The 14,284-nt window shown below is 40.5% G+C and overlaps 1 protein-coding gene across 9 annotated transcripts in view; it reads left to right on the top strand.

Moving 5' to 3' along the window:
• The window catches only part of PDE8B (phosphodiesterase 8B), a 329,639-nt gene that overhangs the window by 265,630 nt on the left and 49,725 nt on the right, over window positions 1-14,284 (top strand). For 5 of the 9 annotated variants that reach the window (XM_056541706.1, XM_056541692.1, XM_056541677.1 and 2 more), the window contains 4 exons: window positions 9,001-9,057; window positions 10,113-10,303; window positions 11,347-11,406; window positions 13,685-13,742. In XM_056541706.1, coding sequence (XP_056397681.1) covers window positions 9,031-9,057; window positions 10,113-10,303; window positions 11,347-11,406; window positions 13,685-13,742 — 336 coding nt within the window. In that variant the 5' untranslated portion in view covers window positions 9,001-9,030. Of the gene's footprint in view, window positions 1-8,997; window positions 9,058-10,112; window positions 10,304-11,346; window positions 11,407-13,684; window positions 13,743-14,284 lie in introns of all 9 variants that reach the window. The other 4 variants (XM_056541688.1, XM_056541667.1, XM_056541703.1 and 1 more) reach the window with 1 other exon arrangement.

Raw genomic sequence — 14,284 nt, 5'->3', positions numbered from 1 at the left:
AGGTATCTCCACCACTTTTTTGAATCGCTAAAGTCCAAAAGAGAATAAAAACCGCCTGAAAAACGTCAAAGTTAAAACCCACATGGCATTTTTCTTGGCGTTTTTTTTACTCCCATAGACTTCTATGGGAGAAATATGCCACGATTTTAGGGGGAAAAAATGCCAGTGGCTCAACATGCTTCGATTTTGCAAAACCGCCAAGAGCTGAAAAACGCCAAAAAAAATAGTGAAAAATCACCAAAAGGATAAAAAAATGCCAAACGGAAAAACACCAAGTGGAAAAATAATTTAGCGATTTCTCATTGACTTACAGCTAACATCTGGCCGCAGCGTTTTTTGGCCGAAAAAATGCTATGCGGCAGAATTGGCGTTTTTCTTGGCATTTTTCAAAAAATAAAAAATAAAGTAAAAACTTAGCCTAAGGGCTTGCTAGGACTTGTAGTAGATGGGGTCAATTTAATGCAGGCCACGTTGACTTGACAAATGATGACTGTGACTGACTTGACTTGACTGATGACGGACAATACTGAGACTGTGGATTACTTGTAGCTGCTTGTGGCTGCAGACTGGACTTGAGGCCTCCTATGACTCTGGACACACACTAGGCATGACTTGACTGGACCTCAGCAGGAAGCAAGAGCTAAGAGCTCCAAGAGAGTGAAGCTAGCTCCATCCAGGGCTTATATGGGGGAGACTAGCAGGGAGCCCATTGGTCACTCTTGGGATCACCTGGTCACTGATACCTCCTGGGTAACAATCACATGACATAACTCTTAACCCATTAATGACCAAGGACGTATATTTACGTCCCTGGCCGGCTCCCGCGATATAACGCGGGGTCACGCATGTATCTGAAGCCGGGACCCAGGGCTAATAGCGCCACGTCTAAAACGAAAGTAAAACCTTCCCGGCTGCTCAGTGGGGCTGATTGGGACCACCGCAGTGAAAATGCGGTGTCCCGATCAGCTGGGACATGAGAGTAGGTCCTCTTACCTGCCTCCGGTGTGTCCCTTCGGCGATTGATTGCTCCAAGCCTGAGATGCAGGCTTGAGCAATTGACCGCCGATAACACTGATCACTGCAAAGCTATGGCTATGGGAGCTATAACACTGCAACAAAAAAAAGTTAATAAATGTGATTTAACCCTTTCCTTAATAAAAGTTCAAATCCCCCCCCCTTTACCCATAAAAAAAATCATGTAAATAAAAATAAATATAAACATATGTGGTATCGCCGTGTGCGTAAATGTCCAAACTATAAAAATATATCATTAATTAAAATGCAAGGTCAATGGCGTACGCGCAAAAAAATTCCAAAGTCCAAAATAACTTATTTTTGGTCGCTTTTTATATCATGAAAAAATGAATAAAAAGCGATCAAAAAGTCCGATCATTACAAAAATGGTACCGCTAAAAACTTCAGATCACGACACAAAAAATTAGCCCTCATACTGCCCCATTTGCAGAAGAATAAAAAAGGTATAGGGGTCAGAAGATGACAATTTTAAACGTATACATTTCCGTGCATGTAGTTATGATTTTTTCCAGAAGTACGACAAAATCTAACTGATATAAGTAGGGTATCATTTTAATCGTATGGACCTACTGAATAAAGATAAGGTTTCATTTTTACTGAAAAATGCACTGCACAGAAATGGAAGCCCCCAAAAGTTACAAAATGGCGTTTTTTCTTCAATTTCGTCGCACAATGATTTTTTTTCCATTTCGCTGTAGATTTTTGGGTAAAATGACTGATGTCACTGCAAAGTAGAAGTGGTGGCGCAAAAAATAAGCCATCATATGGATTTTTACGTGCAAAATTTAAAGAGTTATGATTTTTAAAAGGTGAGGAGGAAAAAACGAAAGTGCAAAAACCGAAAAACCCTCAGTCCTTAAGGGGTTAAAGATACAACATTTTATAATACAATACACTGCAGAACATATGTACAGGGGGGAAACAGGTGCAAGGGGCCCTGGGGACACTGAAGGAGGCTGCCTGACAGCAAGGGTACGGGGTAACATCTCCTGTACTGGGCCACCCCATTTATTAATGAGATCCTTCAGGTCACCATAAAAGATATACTGCAAAACAGGAAAATAAGATTTTTGTGTGGTGAAATTGAAAAAAAGAAAAGCAATTTTCTTGCACCGTGATATGTTATCTGTATTCCTCAGATACTCAAATTTGTATAGTGTTTGTCATGTTTTACTATAAAAAACAACAACAAAAAAAACAAGAAATTTAATTAATTAAATTTCTATTTTCTAAACCCTCAAACTTTTTTTTTTTTTGCCAAAATGTTATTGGTTCCATTATGGTATTGTTCAGCCTTTATAATCATTTTTTATTAAATTTTTTGTAGGATGTGATGTGACCAAAAAAAAAAACAAACACAAATCTGGCATTTTCTATTGTTTTTAAGTTTACACCATGCGGTTTTCTCAACATTATGTTTTAATAGTTTGGACATTTTGGCATGTGGCAGCATGTGGCAAATATGTTTATGGGTTATTGATAATTAGAATTTTTATTGTGGGGTTGATTATTGTTGTATATATATATATATATATATATATATATATACAGTATATATATATATATATATATATATATATATATATATATATACAGTGGGGCAAAAAAGTATTTAGTCAGCCACCAATTGTGAAAGTTCTCCCACTTAAAAAGATGAGAGAGGCCTGTAATTATTATCATAGGTATACCTCAACTATGAGAGACATAATGAGAAAAAATAATCCATAAAATCACATTGTCTGATTTTTAAAGAATTTATTTGCAAATTATGGTGGGAAAATAAGTATTTAGTCACCTACAAACAAGTAAGATTTCTGGCTCTGACAGACCTGTAAATTTTTCTTTAAAAATCTCCTCTGTCCTCCACTAGTTATCTGTATTAGTGGCATCTGTTTGAACATGCTATCAGTATAAAAGACACCTGTCCGCAACCTCAAACAGTCACACTCCAAACTCCACTATGGCCAAGACCAAAGAGCTGTCAAAGGACACCAGAAACAAAATTGTCAACCTGCACCAGGCTGGGAAGACTGAATATGCAATAGGCAAGCAGATTGGTGTAAAGAAATCAACTGTGGGAGCAATTATTAGAAAATGGAAGACATACAAGACCACTGATAATCTCCCTTGATCTGCGGCTTCACGCAAGATCTCACCCTGTGGTGTCAAATTATCACAAGAACGGTGAGCAAAAATCCCAGAACCACAGTGAATGACCTGCAGAGAGCTGAGACTAAAGTAACAAAGGTTACCATCAGTAACACACTATGCTACCAGGGACTCAAATCATGTAGTGCCAGACGTGTCCCCCTGCTTAAGCCAGTACATGTCCGGGCCCGTCTGAAGTTTGCTAGAGAGCATTTGGATGATCCAGAAGAGTATTGGGAGAATGTCATATGGTCAGATTAAACCAAAGTAGAACTTTTATGGTAAAAACTCAACTCATCGTGTTTGGAGGAGAAAGAATGAAATGGGGCCATGTATCGTGAGATTTTGAGTGAAAACCTCCTTCCATCAGCAAGGGCATTGAAGAAGAAATATGGCTGGGTCTTTCAGCATGACAATGATCCCAAACACACCACCTGGGCAACAAAGGAGTGGCTTTGTAAGAAGCATTTCAGGGTCTTGGAGAGGCCTAGCCAGTCTCCAGATCTCAACCCCACAGACAACCTTTGGAACGAGTTGAAAGTCCGTGTTGCCCAGCAACAGCCCCAAAACATCACTGCTCTAGAGGAGATCAGCATGGAGTAATGAGCCAAAATACCAGCAACAGTGTGTGAAAACCTTGTGAAGACTTACAGAAAACATTTGACCTCTATCATTGCCAACAAAGGGTATATAACAAAGTATTGAGATGAACTTTTGTTATTGACCAAATAGTTTCCACCATAATTTGCAAATAAATTCTTTAAAAATCAGACAATGTGATTTTATGGATTTTTTTTCTCATTATGTCTCTCATAGTTGAGGTAAACCTATGATAATAATTACAGGCCTCTCTTATTTTTTTAAGTGGGAGAACTTGCACAATTGGTGGCTGACTAAATACTTTTTTGGCCTACTATAGATATATATCTAGAGAGAGAGAGAGAATACAGCAACGCCGCACTCCAAAAATTGTGAACAAAAAATCTGTGACTTTTATTAAGCCCATGTTCAACAGTTGCTGGACATGGGCTGAATGAAAGTCACTGATTTTTTTTCTCACAATTTTTGGTGTGCTGCATTTCTATATTCTATTTAAGAGGACTGTTATCGGGTTCGGGTCGCTGGCACCCGCATTCTGCTTTTTGGATTTAAGTTGTGCTGCTATACATTCTGTGTTGGATATATATATATATATATATATATATATATATATATTGTTTTTTTTTCTACTGCGCTGCATTGAATTGAATTGATTTTGCTGTGATTTGCTAATTAAGCCTGCCTATGGATGTCTGTAGAAGCAGATCTGTCATGGGATACACCAAGGCCTTCAGAAGGCCTCGGGCTGCCATGTCAATCCAGTGAGAACCAAGAAGGAGCCAATTCGACCCCCATACCACCAATGATGGACAAATATACTGTTTAAATGCTGGTGTCAGTTTTGACAGCAGCATCTAAACAGACAAAGTAGGCAGCATCACAGATTGCTCTGTGCCATGCTATTATTCATGAAGTGGGCTTGAGACCCAACCCACTCCATAGACTATTGTGGCTCCAGGATGAGTAAACTTGTTCTGGGTCATCAACAGGTTAAAGAGGACCAGGGACATAGCTACAGAGGTAGAAGTTGCATCTGGGCCCTGGTGCCTAATGGGGCCCCAAAACACATCTGCCCCATAAGAGACCAGTATTTTAATTGGCATATGGGGCCCTGTAGAAGATTTTGCATTGGAGCCCAAAAGCTATAAGCTACGCTTCTCCTAAGAGAACCTGTAGCCTCCGCAAACATATTGAGTTTTTAATATGTTTTCATAATTTATTAACCATTAGGTTTCATATGACAGATCCCGTAGTTCTCATAATTTGTTACCCATGTGGCTTTGCAGCCCTATTCAGTGCAGTCCCTGCACGGGGTCACAGTATCAAGGTGTATCATTCTGCAGACAGGTAGGATATACTGAATAATCTTCTAACACTAATCAAATGAAGATAACTCCTGTATATTCTTATTTATTCAATCAACTTGATTCATGACATTTCTGGTGTAGACCATTCCATATAGCAAGATGTAATGAATCATACCTAGGTCAGATGGAGAGAGACACGACTACAAACCTGTCGCGCAGGCAGTGACAGTATAGACCTATAACTAATGGAATAATGGACACAACAACACAACACAATGGACACCATGTAAGTCATGTAGCAGTTGTAAACAAAGCATATTTCCAACAATATCTCCAAGTACAATATCTGACGTCAGCACTTATTGACAATTGTATGTCAGTAATGTTGTAGCCTATCCAGTCATCAGTTATGTAAGCCATATTTTTGTCTACCCAATAAATACAAGACTTTTCCCACCGGTACATCGCTTCAATATGAATGCGTAATCTTTTATAGGTTAATAAAAACACTTAAATCAGTTTTTTTGTGTTTCCCAAACAAAGTAGTGAAAAGCTGAACTTCTGAACTGTTCATTGAGGGTAATGTGACTACGTACAGTTTGATTATCGCTTTCCCCTTTCCACAGTGCTCTACTGATGCTGTAGTTTTCCAAATCCTTGAACAGTATAATCTGAAAACACAGTAAGCCCTACACATCTAACCCATACAATAGGCTCTTCTATCCAAAAACCAGAAGATCTTTGTAGGAAGGTTATTTCATTATGTTGTCTTATATTAGCTTCACATATGAAGGACTACTTGGACTAAACTGTAGTCCTTCCTGTTTTATGTATCATGCGAATGAATTTATTTCAGTGGGTCCAAGGCTGGGGGCTAGTAAAGCTCTGGTGCCCTGGGAAAAAAGGGGGAAAGGAGCCCACATAACCATACTGATGTTTTTTTTTTTTTTTTTTTTTTGTGTACCTGACTTTTTATACGCTGTTCAAAAAAAATAAAGGGGACACTAGGATAACACATCCTAGATCTGAAAGAACAAACTTATCGTATGAAATACTTTCGTCTTTACATTGTTGAATGTGCTGACAACAAAATCCCATTATTCATGGAAATCAAATTTATCAACCCATGGAGGTCTGGATATGGAGGTCTGGCTGATCCAACTTTGATGTAATGTCCTTAAAACAAGTCAAAATGAGGCTCAGTAGTGTGTGTGGCCTCCACGTGCCCGTATGACCTCCCTACAATGCCTGGGCATGCTCCTGATGAGGTGGCAGTCTGTGGACAGTGGACAGTCTGTGGTGCAACATGGCGTTGGTGGATGGAGCGAGACATGATGTCACAGATGTATTCAATCAGATTCAGGTCCTTGGAACGGGCGGGCCAGTCCATAGCATCAATGCCTTCCTCTTGCAGGAACTGATGACACACTCCAGCCACATGAGGTCTAGCATTGTATCGCATTAGGAGGAACTCCAGACTCTGTCAATTCTGTCACATGTGCTCAGTGTGAACTTACTTTCATCTGTGAAGAGTACATGGCGCCAGTGGCGAATTTGCCAATCTCTGTGTTCTCTGGCAAGTGCCAAATGTCCTGCACGGTGTTGGTCTGTAAGCACAACCCCTACCTGTGGATGTCAGGCCCTCATACCACCCTCTTGGAGTCTGTTTCTGACCGTTTGAGTGGACACATGCACATTTGTGGTCTGCTGGAGGTTTTTCAGGGCCCTGGCAGTGCTCCTCCTGCTCCTCCTTGCACAGAGGCCCTCCTACGGCCTCCTCTACGTCTCCTGATGTACTGGCCTGTCTCCTGGTAGCGCCTCCATGCTCTGGACACTACGCTGACAGACACAGCAAACCTTCTTGCCACAGTTCGCATTGATGTACCATCCTGGATGAGCTGCACTACCTGAGCCTCTTGTGTGAGTTGTAGACTCCGTCTCATGCTACCACTAGAGTGAAAGCACCACCATCATTCAAAAGTGACCAAAACATCAGCCAGGAAGCATAGGAACTAAGAAATGGTCTGTGGTGACCATCTGCAGAACCACTCCTTTATTGGGGGTTTCTTGCTAATTGCCTATAATTTCCCCCTGTTGTTTTTTTCCATTTGCACAACGGCATGTGAAATTGATTGTCAATCAGTGTTGCTTTCTGAGTGAACTGTGTGATTTCACAGAAGTGTGATTGACTTGGAGTTACATTGTGTTGTTTAAGTGTTATTTTTTTGAGCAGTGTATAATGTAGATAATACCATTATATGTATATTTGTAATATACATTGGTTTACATTTTTTTTTTTATATTTTTGCTGACATAATACTGTCCCTGCACTTCCTGTCTCTGTGAGGAGTCCAAATACAGGAACTGAGGGCAGGACAAGTAAGGCTCCTGGCTTGTCAATCATCCCTGCTTGTCCTCAGTGTACAGAGCCCTACTTGTCCTCAGTGTACAGAGCCCTTCTTGTCCTCAGTGTACAGGGCCCTGCTTGTCCTCAGTGTACAGGGCCCTGTTTGTCCTCAGTGTACAGGGCCCTGCTTGCCCTCAGTGTACAGGGCCCTGCTTTTCCTCAGTGTACAGAGCCCTGCTTGTCCTCAGTGTACAGAGCCCTGCTTGTCCTCAGTGTACAGAGCCCTGCTTGTCCTCAGTGTACAGAGCCCTACTTGTCCTCAGTGTACAGAGCCCTGCTTGTCCTCAGTGTACAGAGCCCTGCTTGTTCTCAGTGTATAGAGCCCTGCTTGTCCTCAGTGCACAGAGTCCTCAGTGTACAGGGCCCTGCTTGTCCTCAGTGTACAGAGCCCTGCTTGTCCTCAGTGTACAGAGCTCTGCTTGTTCTCAGTGTACAGAGTCCTACTTGTCCTCAAGTGTACAGAGCCCTGCTTGTCCTCAGTTTACAGAGCCCTGCTTGTCCTCAGTGTACATAGCCCTGCTTGTCCTCAGTGTACAGAGCCCTGCTTGTCCTCAGTGCACAGAGCCCTGCTCGTCCTCAGTGTACAGAGCCCTGCTTGTCCTCAGTGCACAGAGCCCTGCTCGTCCTCAGTGTACAGAGTCCTGCTTGTCCTCAGTGTGCAGAGCCCTGCTTGTCCTCAGTGCACAGAGCCCTGCTTGTCCTCAGTGTACAGAGCCCTTCTTGTCCTCAGTGTACAGGGCCCTGCTTGTCCTCAGTGTACAGAGCCCTGCTCGTCTTCAGTGTACAGAGCCCTGCTTGTCCTCAGTGCACAGAGCCCTGCTCATCCTCAGTGTACAGAGTCCTGCTTGTCCTCAGTGTGCAGAGCCCTGCTTGTCCTCAGTGCACAGAGCTCTGCTCGTCCTCAGTGTACAGAGCCCTGCTTGTCCTCAGTGTGCAGAGCCCTGCTTGTCCTCAGTGTACGGAGCCCCGCTTGTCCTCAGTGTACAGAGCCCCGCTTGTCCTCAGTGTACAGAGCTCCGCTCATCCTCAGTGTACAGAGCCATCACACAGGCAATAGCTGCAGGGACAAATTATACAAACATTTTTCAACCAATGTATATTACAAATATACATATAATGTTATTCTGACATTATATAAAAAGTTTTTGCTAATGACAGGAACACTAAGGCAGTGCTGTATTAATAACACAATAATTACAGCAGCACTTGACAAAGGCATGAACATTGACTATATATACACACTTTGAACTGCATTACTGCTATATTTACTTTATAGCTATTGCTAATTGAGACTGTTAGCACAACATTTGTTAACACATAGGGAGGTGAGTTAAACTACACATTGCTGGAAGGAGATTGAGATGCCACATTCCCATAATAAGATATATTATCAAAGTTTCATGTGTTCATGTGCACTTATTATTTATGCAAAACAATTGCTCTTGTAAGCTGTGTATTCTTTACTCACTCACAAGATTCAATAGCATTCTTTTCTATTAGCAGGCATCAACATCAGAACTGTGGCTTGGACCTATGAGACTAACACAAGATCCTATTCAGGTATGTATTTTTGCATCTTTATACATATGCTTTAGGCCCATGTTTACCTTCTGGAGCACAATACAGATATAAAAGCGTGCATCTGCATCTCACAATAAGCATCTGGGATCTAGTGCAGTGGTTCCCAACCTGCCTGAATACCTCTTGGCAGCCCATTTTTAAAACATCTAAGTGACAAGTTTGTAATTACACTGCAGTAAACTCCCCCACCCCAATATATTTGTAAACCACACTGCCCCTATATAGTTGTAGGCTTCACACTGTCTCCATATAGTTGTTGGCCTCCTCTGTTTTCCTATATAGTTTTAGCCCCTATACTTCCCCCATATAGTTGTGTGCCCCACACTGTCCCCATATAGTTGTAGGCTCTCATACTGCCCCTCATCGGTGCTCCACTGCTTCTTTCGTAATATGGGCCATAGTAGTAGGTCCCAGTTCGAAGCAGCAGTGGAGCATGAAAGCTGAAGTAGTAGTTATTATTTACTGCAGCACGGTACCGATGGTTCCCCTCTGCCATCTTTCTGGTCCTTGGGACAGCAAAGACAGCTAGTACCAGCAGTCACTACTCAGTTCCCTTGGCCTCCTCTGCTACTTTAAGGTCAGGCAGCATTGGTCATGGCCACTTATGGAAGCAGTGACCAGTGGCTGCAGCTGCTGTTACAGTTTTTTTTTTTCCTACCCCCAAAAGAACTGCCTCAGAACCGCTGATCTCAACAATGCAAGTTTCGTTTGTTTTTCATCTATTCTCCATATTTAGGATATATAAAAATATATATATATATATATATATATATATATATATATGTATATATATATATATTTGATATATAAACATATACATATATATATATATATATATATATATATATATATATATATAGGATTTGTAAGGCTTTACAGTTATGTAGTAAAGGAAGATACATAATGTGAAACCTTTCCCAATGAGTTTGATGGTATAATAGTCTGTGTAAATGCTATAATAATCTGTGTAAATGTCTGTTTTAATAAACTGACATCATCTTTAGCTGTTATTTTTATGTGCTTTGTTGTTATAGGTGCTGCTAGTGTTTGCTAAAGAGGACAGTCAGAGTGATGGGTTCTGGTGGGCCTGTGATCGAGCGGGGTACCGGTGTAATATTGCTTGTACACCAGAATCAGCACTCGAGTGCTTCCTCGATAAACACCATGAAATCATTGTCATAGACCACAGATACCCCAGATACCTTGATGCCGATGCTGTATGCAGGTACTTCAGGGCTTTTTGTTATTTTATTTTATTGTTTGTTTTATTCAAGCAACCAGTGTGCCACAGAATTAATATCGAAACACATATCAATCTTAATCCATGTGTATAGCTGATGATATGTCTTATCTGCCTGGAAAGATATTGATAATTTATCTTTCAATTAGGCTAATTTGCGACTTTTTCGTGTGGAGTTCGTATAAGTAATGTGTATGGTTATTTCTGCTGAAGTTTATGGAGGTTTTACTCTTATCATTATTGTTCTTTGTAATAGTTTTTACTCTGTATTTGTGATAAAATTACCCGGCCTGGTTCCAGTGCCACCTCGGGTATCATTTCAGCGCATCTGGCAGCCTCTTCCGTTGTCCTGCTGATGGCCCCTTATGTTGCAGGGCCATTTGTCACTAGTGATGTGCTCAGCCAATGAAGAGGTATAAGTGCTAGGCCAATCAGCAAAGGTACTGTTGGTCACACCTCCAAGCAGTGGGATATTTAAACTGCTCTGTATCTACAGCCTGTGCCTGTGAAGGTGATTGATCCATCGCTAGTGTTACTTCCCTTTTCTTTGTTCCTCTGCTGATCTGACCTCATGTACGCTGACCCTAGTCTGTACGCTGACTATTCTCTTAGCTGCCAATTTTGTACTTTACCACTCTCCTGGTTTTACCCTTGCTTGTCCAGCCTCTTGTTTTTTTACTCAGGCTAGTCCCTGGTTAACCCATTTTCTTTTGTTTTTGTACCTCTTCTGTCCCTGTGTTGCTGATCTAGCAAAACATAACCTTTATTATATGCAAAAAATGTTAAACCCTAATAAAGCCGTAGCAAAAGAAATGTGTTACCAAAGATTCAAGGAAGAGACATATACAGTATAACATAGTAACATAGTTCATAAGGTTCCCTAGTAGGCCGTACCAAATGTAACCCCTGCCTAACACAAATGATGTTGCCCTAACAAGAAGGATCCCTTGCCAAAACATAACCTGATGGCTCTAGTCAGGCCACTTGGCACTCATCATTTCAAACCATTTGCTGTTCTTCTTTGACAGGTCAATACGAGCTACAAAGCCATCAGAGCACACTACAATCCTGGCCGTGGTTCCACATGTGTAAGTTACTTCAATGGAGCATAGATTTTCCTTATTTTTTTGCATTCACCAGAGCAAACCATTTCCGAAATGTATAGGTCTCTAGACTGTTATACAGTTTTCTAATATAACTAATAGAATGAACATATTAAGATCTCTGATTGATGTCATTCAATAGAAATTTCTTGTCAGGTGATGGACACACAGGTGTTTGGCTTGTAATCCTGACAGTACTGTATGTGTATTCCAGCTGTGTCTTTTTACAAGCCAAGCATATGGGTGTCCATGTCATGGCCAGGAAAGGGTTTTATCCCCCTGAAGTAAACTAGTTCATATTGAACAGTTGGAAGCAGAGATCTCAAACCTTTTGAAATGATTTTGAAAAATAAAATAACTTCTCGCAACACAGAAAATAACCTTTATTTGCTAAAACTGCAATACCTCTTTAAAAACCATTGCAAATACATTGCATAGCTTCTTGTACTGGTCCTAATTTATAGCTTGGATTATAGTCCAGATATGAAATAAATGCAATAAAACAATGCAATAGTAGTAAACGAATCCCCGCACATAAAGGGTCTTGATGCAATATTTCTTTCTTTTATTCAAGTATTATCTAATGTAACAACGAATGCAGTCGGGATTTGTTTACTACTATAACAATGTATATAAGGACTGTCATTCATCTTAGTAGCTGACAAACAATACATGGACTATATGTATGGACCGTCATTCATTTGAGTAGCCAACAATCTATACATGGACTATATAGGGACCGTCATTCATTTGAGCAGCCAACAATCTATACATGGACTATATATGGACAGTCATTGATTTGAGCAGCCAACAATCTATACATGGACTGCCATTTATCTCAGTAGCTGACAGACTATATATGGACTATACATAGAGTGCCATTCATCTGAGTAGCCAACTAACTATACATTGACCATAGATGAACTGTCATTCATCTAAGTAGCTGCCACACAACACATAAACTATATAAGTATATAGTAAAACAGAAGCAAAAAAGATATCCGCACTCACCGCAGGAGTCGTGACTTGATCCTTCTATAAAGAGCAGCCGGCGGGTCTCGGTGACTAGTGATGCAGAGCGTTCAGAGGCTATTACCGGCAGGCCGAAAGAAGCGCTTTGTGCGTGAAATTGCCGGTAATAGCCTCTGAATGCTCTGCATCACTAGTCACCGAGACCCGCCGGCTGCTCTATATAGGAGGATCAAGTCGCGACTCCTGCGGTGAGTGCTTATATCTTTTTTGCTTCTGTTTGACTATATATGTGACTCATCTATCCTTTATTTGTCCTAGCACCACCAATGACTTATTTCATAGACGAATGGTCTCCACTATCACTATTCCATCCAATACTCGGGCATTCCTCATACTGATACATCAATGTACCCTTTCACTACCTACCTGCTATGACAGTAGTGCCACCTGGTTTAACACTATCTACACTGGATAAACTATAAGTAACTGCCAAACTTGTTGACTGTTTCCAATGACAGCCATCAGAATTTTACTTAAAGCTGAAGAGTATTCAAAAGGCTGTAAGACAGGATCAGCACAAGAATTTATTGTTCTGCCAAGTATTTGCAAAGTTACTCAGCATTTTTAGAAGATAAAAATAAATATATTTAATTTCAAAGGTTATCATAAGATTTAAAAAGGGCTTTCCAGTTTTACCAATTGATGGCTTACCCTTAGGTCTGAGGAATGCAGCAGCTCTTTTGAACAGCCGTTCACTGGGGGTCTTGAGAGTCAGACCCTACTTATTTCATATACAGGCCATCAATTGTAAAGAACTGGAAAACCAGTAAATGCTATGGGAACACTTGCATTTGGAAATCATCCATTTATTTATCGCTACGAATATATTTATTAAAAAAGGAATATTGAGTTGTGACATTACTATCTGTGCCTGTCATCCACATATTAACCACAATTCCATTCCCTATTTCATGTTTTCCTGTTTCTTGTGGATACAACAAATGAGAAACAGACGGAAATGGATTTCTATCTATTTTTCACTTATCTTTATAAAAAAAAGTAAAATTTGTTAATTTAACTGTTATACACTATGCCCCAAAATGGCTTAGGACTTTATAAAAGATGTACTGGATGGTAATAGATTTTGATACAGAATGGAATTGCAAATTCTCATCTAAATACTGCAACACAAAATACAATTAGGAATATAGTCAAAGTATAAGGGAGGAAAAGTTACACGCAGACAGACGCACCATATGGAGATTGTTACATTAATATCTGTTTGTCTTAGGGGACCTGATCAAGAGGAGATGTCTGTCCTCCCTCTTCTCCATACTGGATTCAATAGGGTAAGTGACCTTGACATTTAATACAAATCTATACATGTAATGGGATGTTGTATGAGTGGTATAGTCTGATGAGGGTAGTAGTCCCTGATATGTCACATGGCGAAGTGGTGCAACTCAGAGTCCTTCAGCCCCACAAGGTCCCTTTCTTCAAATTAAGCTATTCCCCTAACACAAAACCCAGGAAAAAGCCTGCCAGGGTTTTGGTGAACTTAAAACTTAACATACTTAAATGTGTTATCGAGGAATAGAAAAGCAAAGCAATTTTCTTTCAAAGACAACTCCACGTTTGTCCCAGGTTGGGTGTGGTTTTACAACTTGGCTCCATTCACTTCAATGGAACTGAGCTGCAAAACCACGCCCAACCTGGAGACAGACGGGGAGCAGTTCTTGAAAGAAATTAGCTCGTTTTTTCTATTCCTGGATAACACCTTTAACTCCTGCAGCAGTTCAATACAAATATTTTGCTTTGGGGCTTTCCTGCTGTACTTGTGAATGTCTAAACATAGATGTAGACAGATGAAAGTGACTCTCTCATGCACTTG

Source organism: Hyla sarda, chromosome 1, assembly GCF_029499605.1.
Source record: "Hyla sarda isolate aHylSar1 chromosome 1, aHylSar1.hap1, whole genome shotgun sequence".
NCBI lineage: Eukaryota > Metazoa > Chordata > Amphibia > Anura > Hylidae > Hyla > Hyla sarda.
This window is presented reverse-complemented; position numbering and strand designations above follow the sequence as displayed.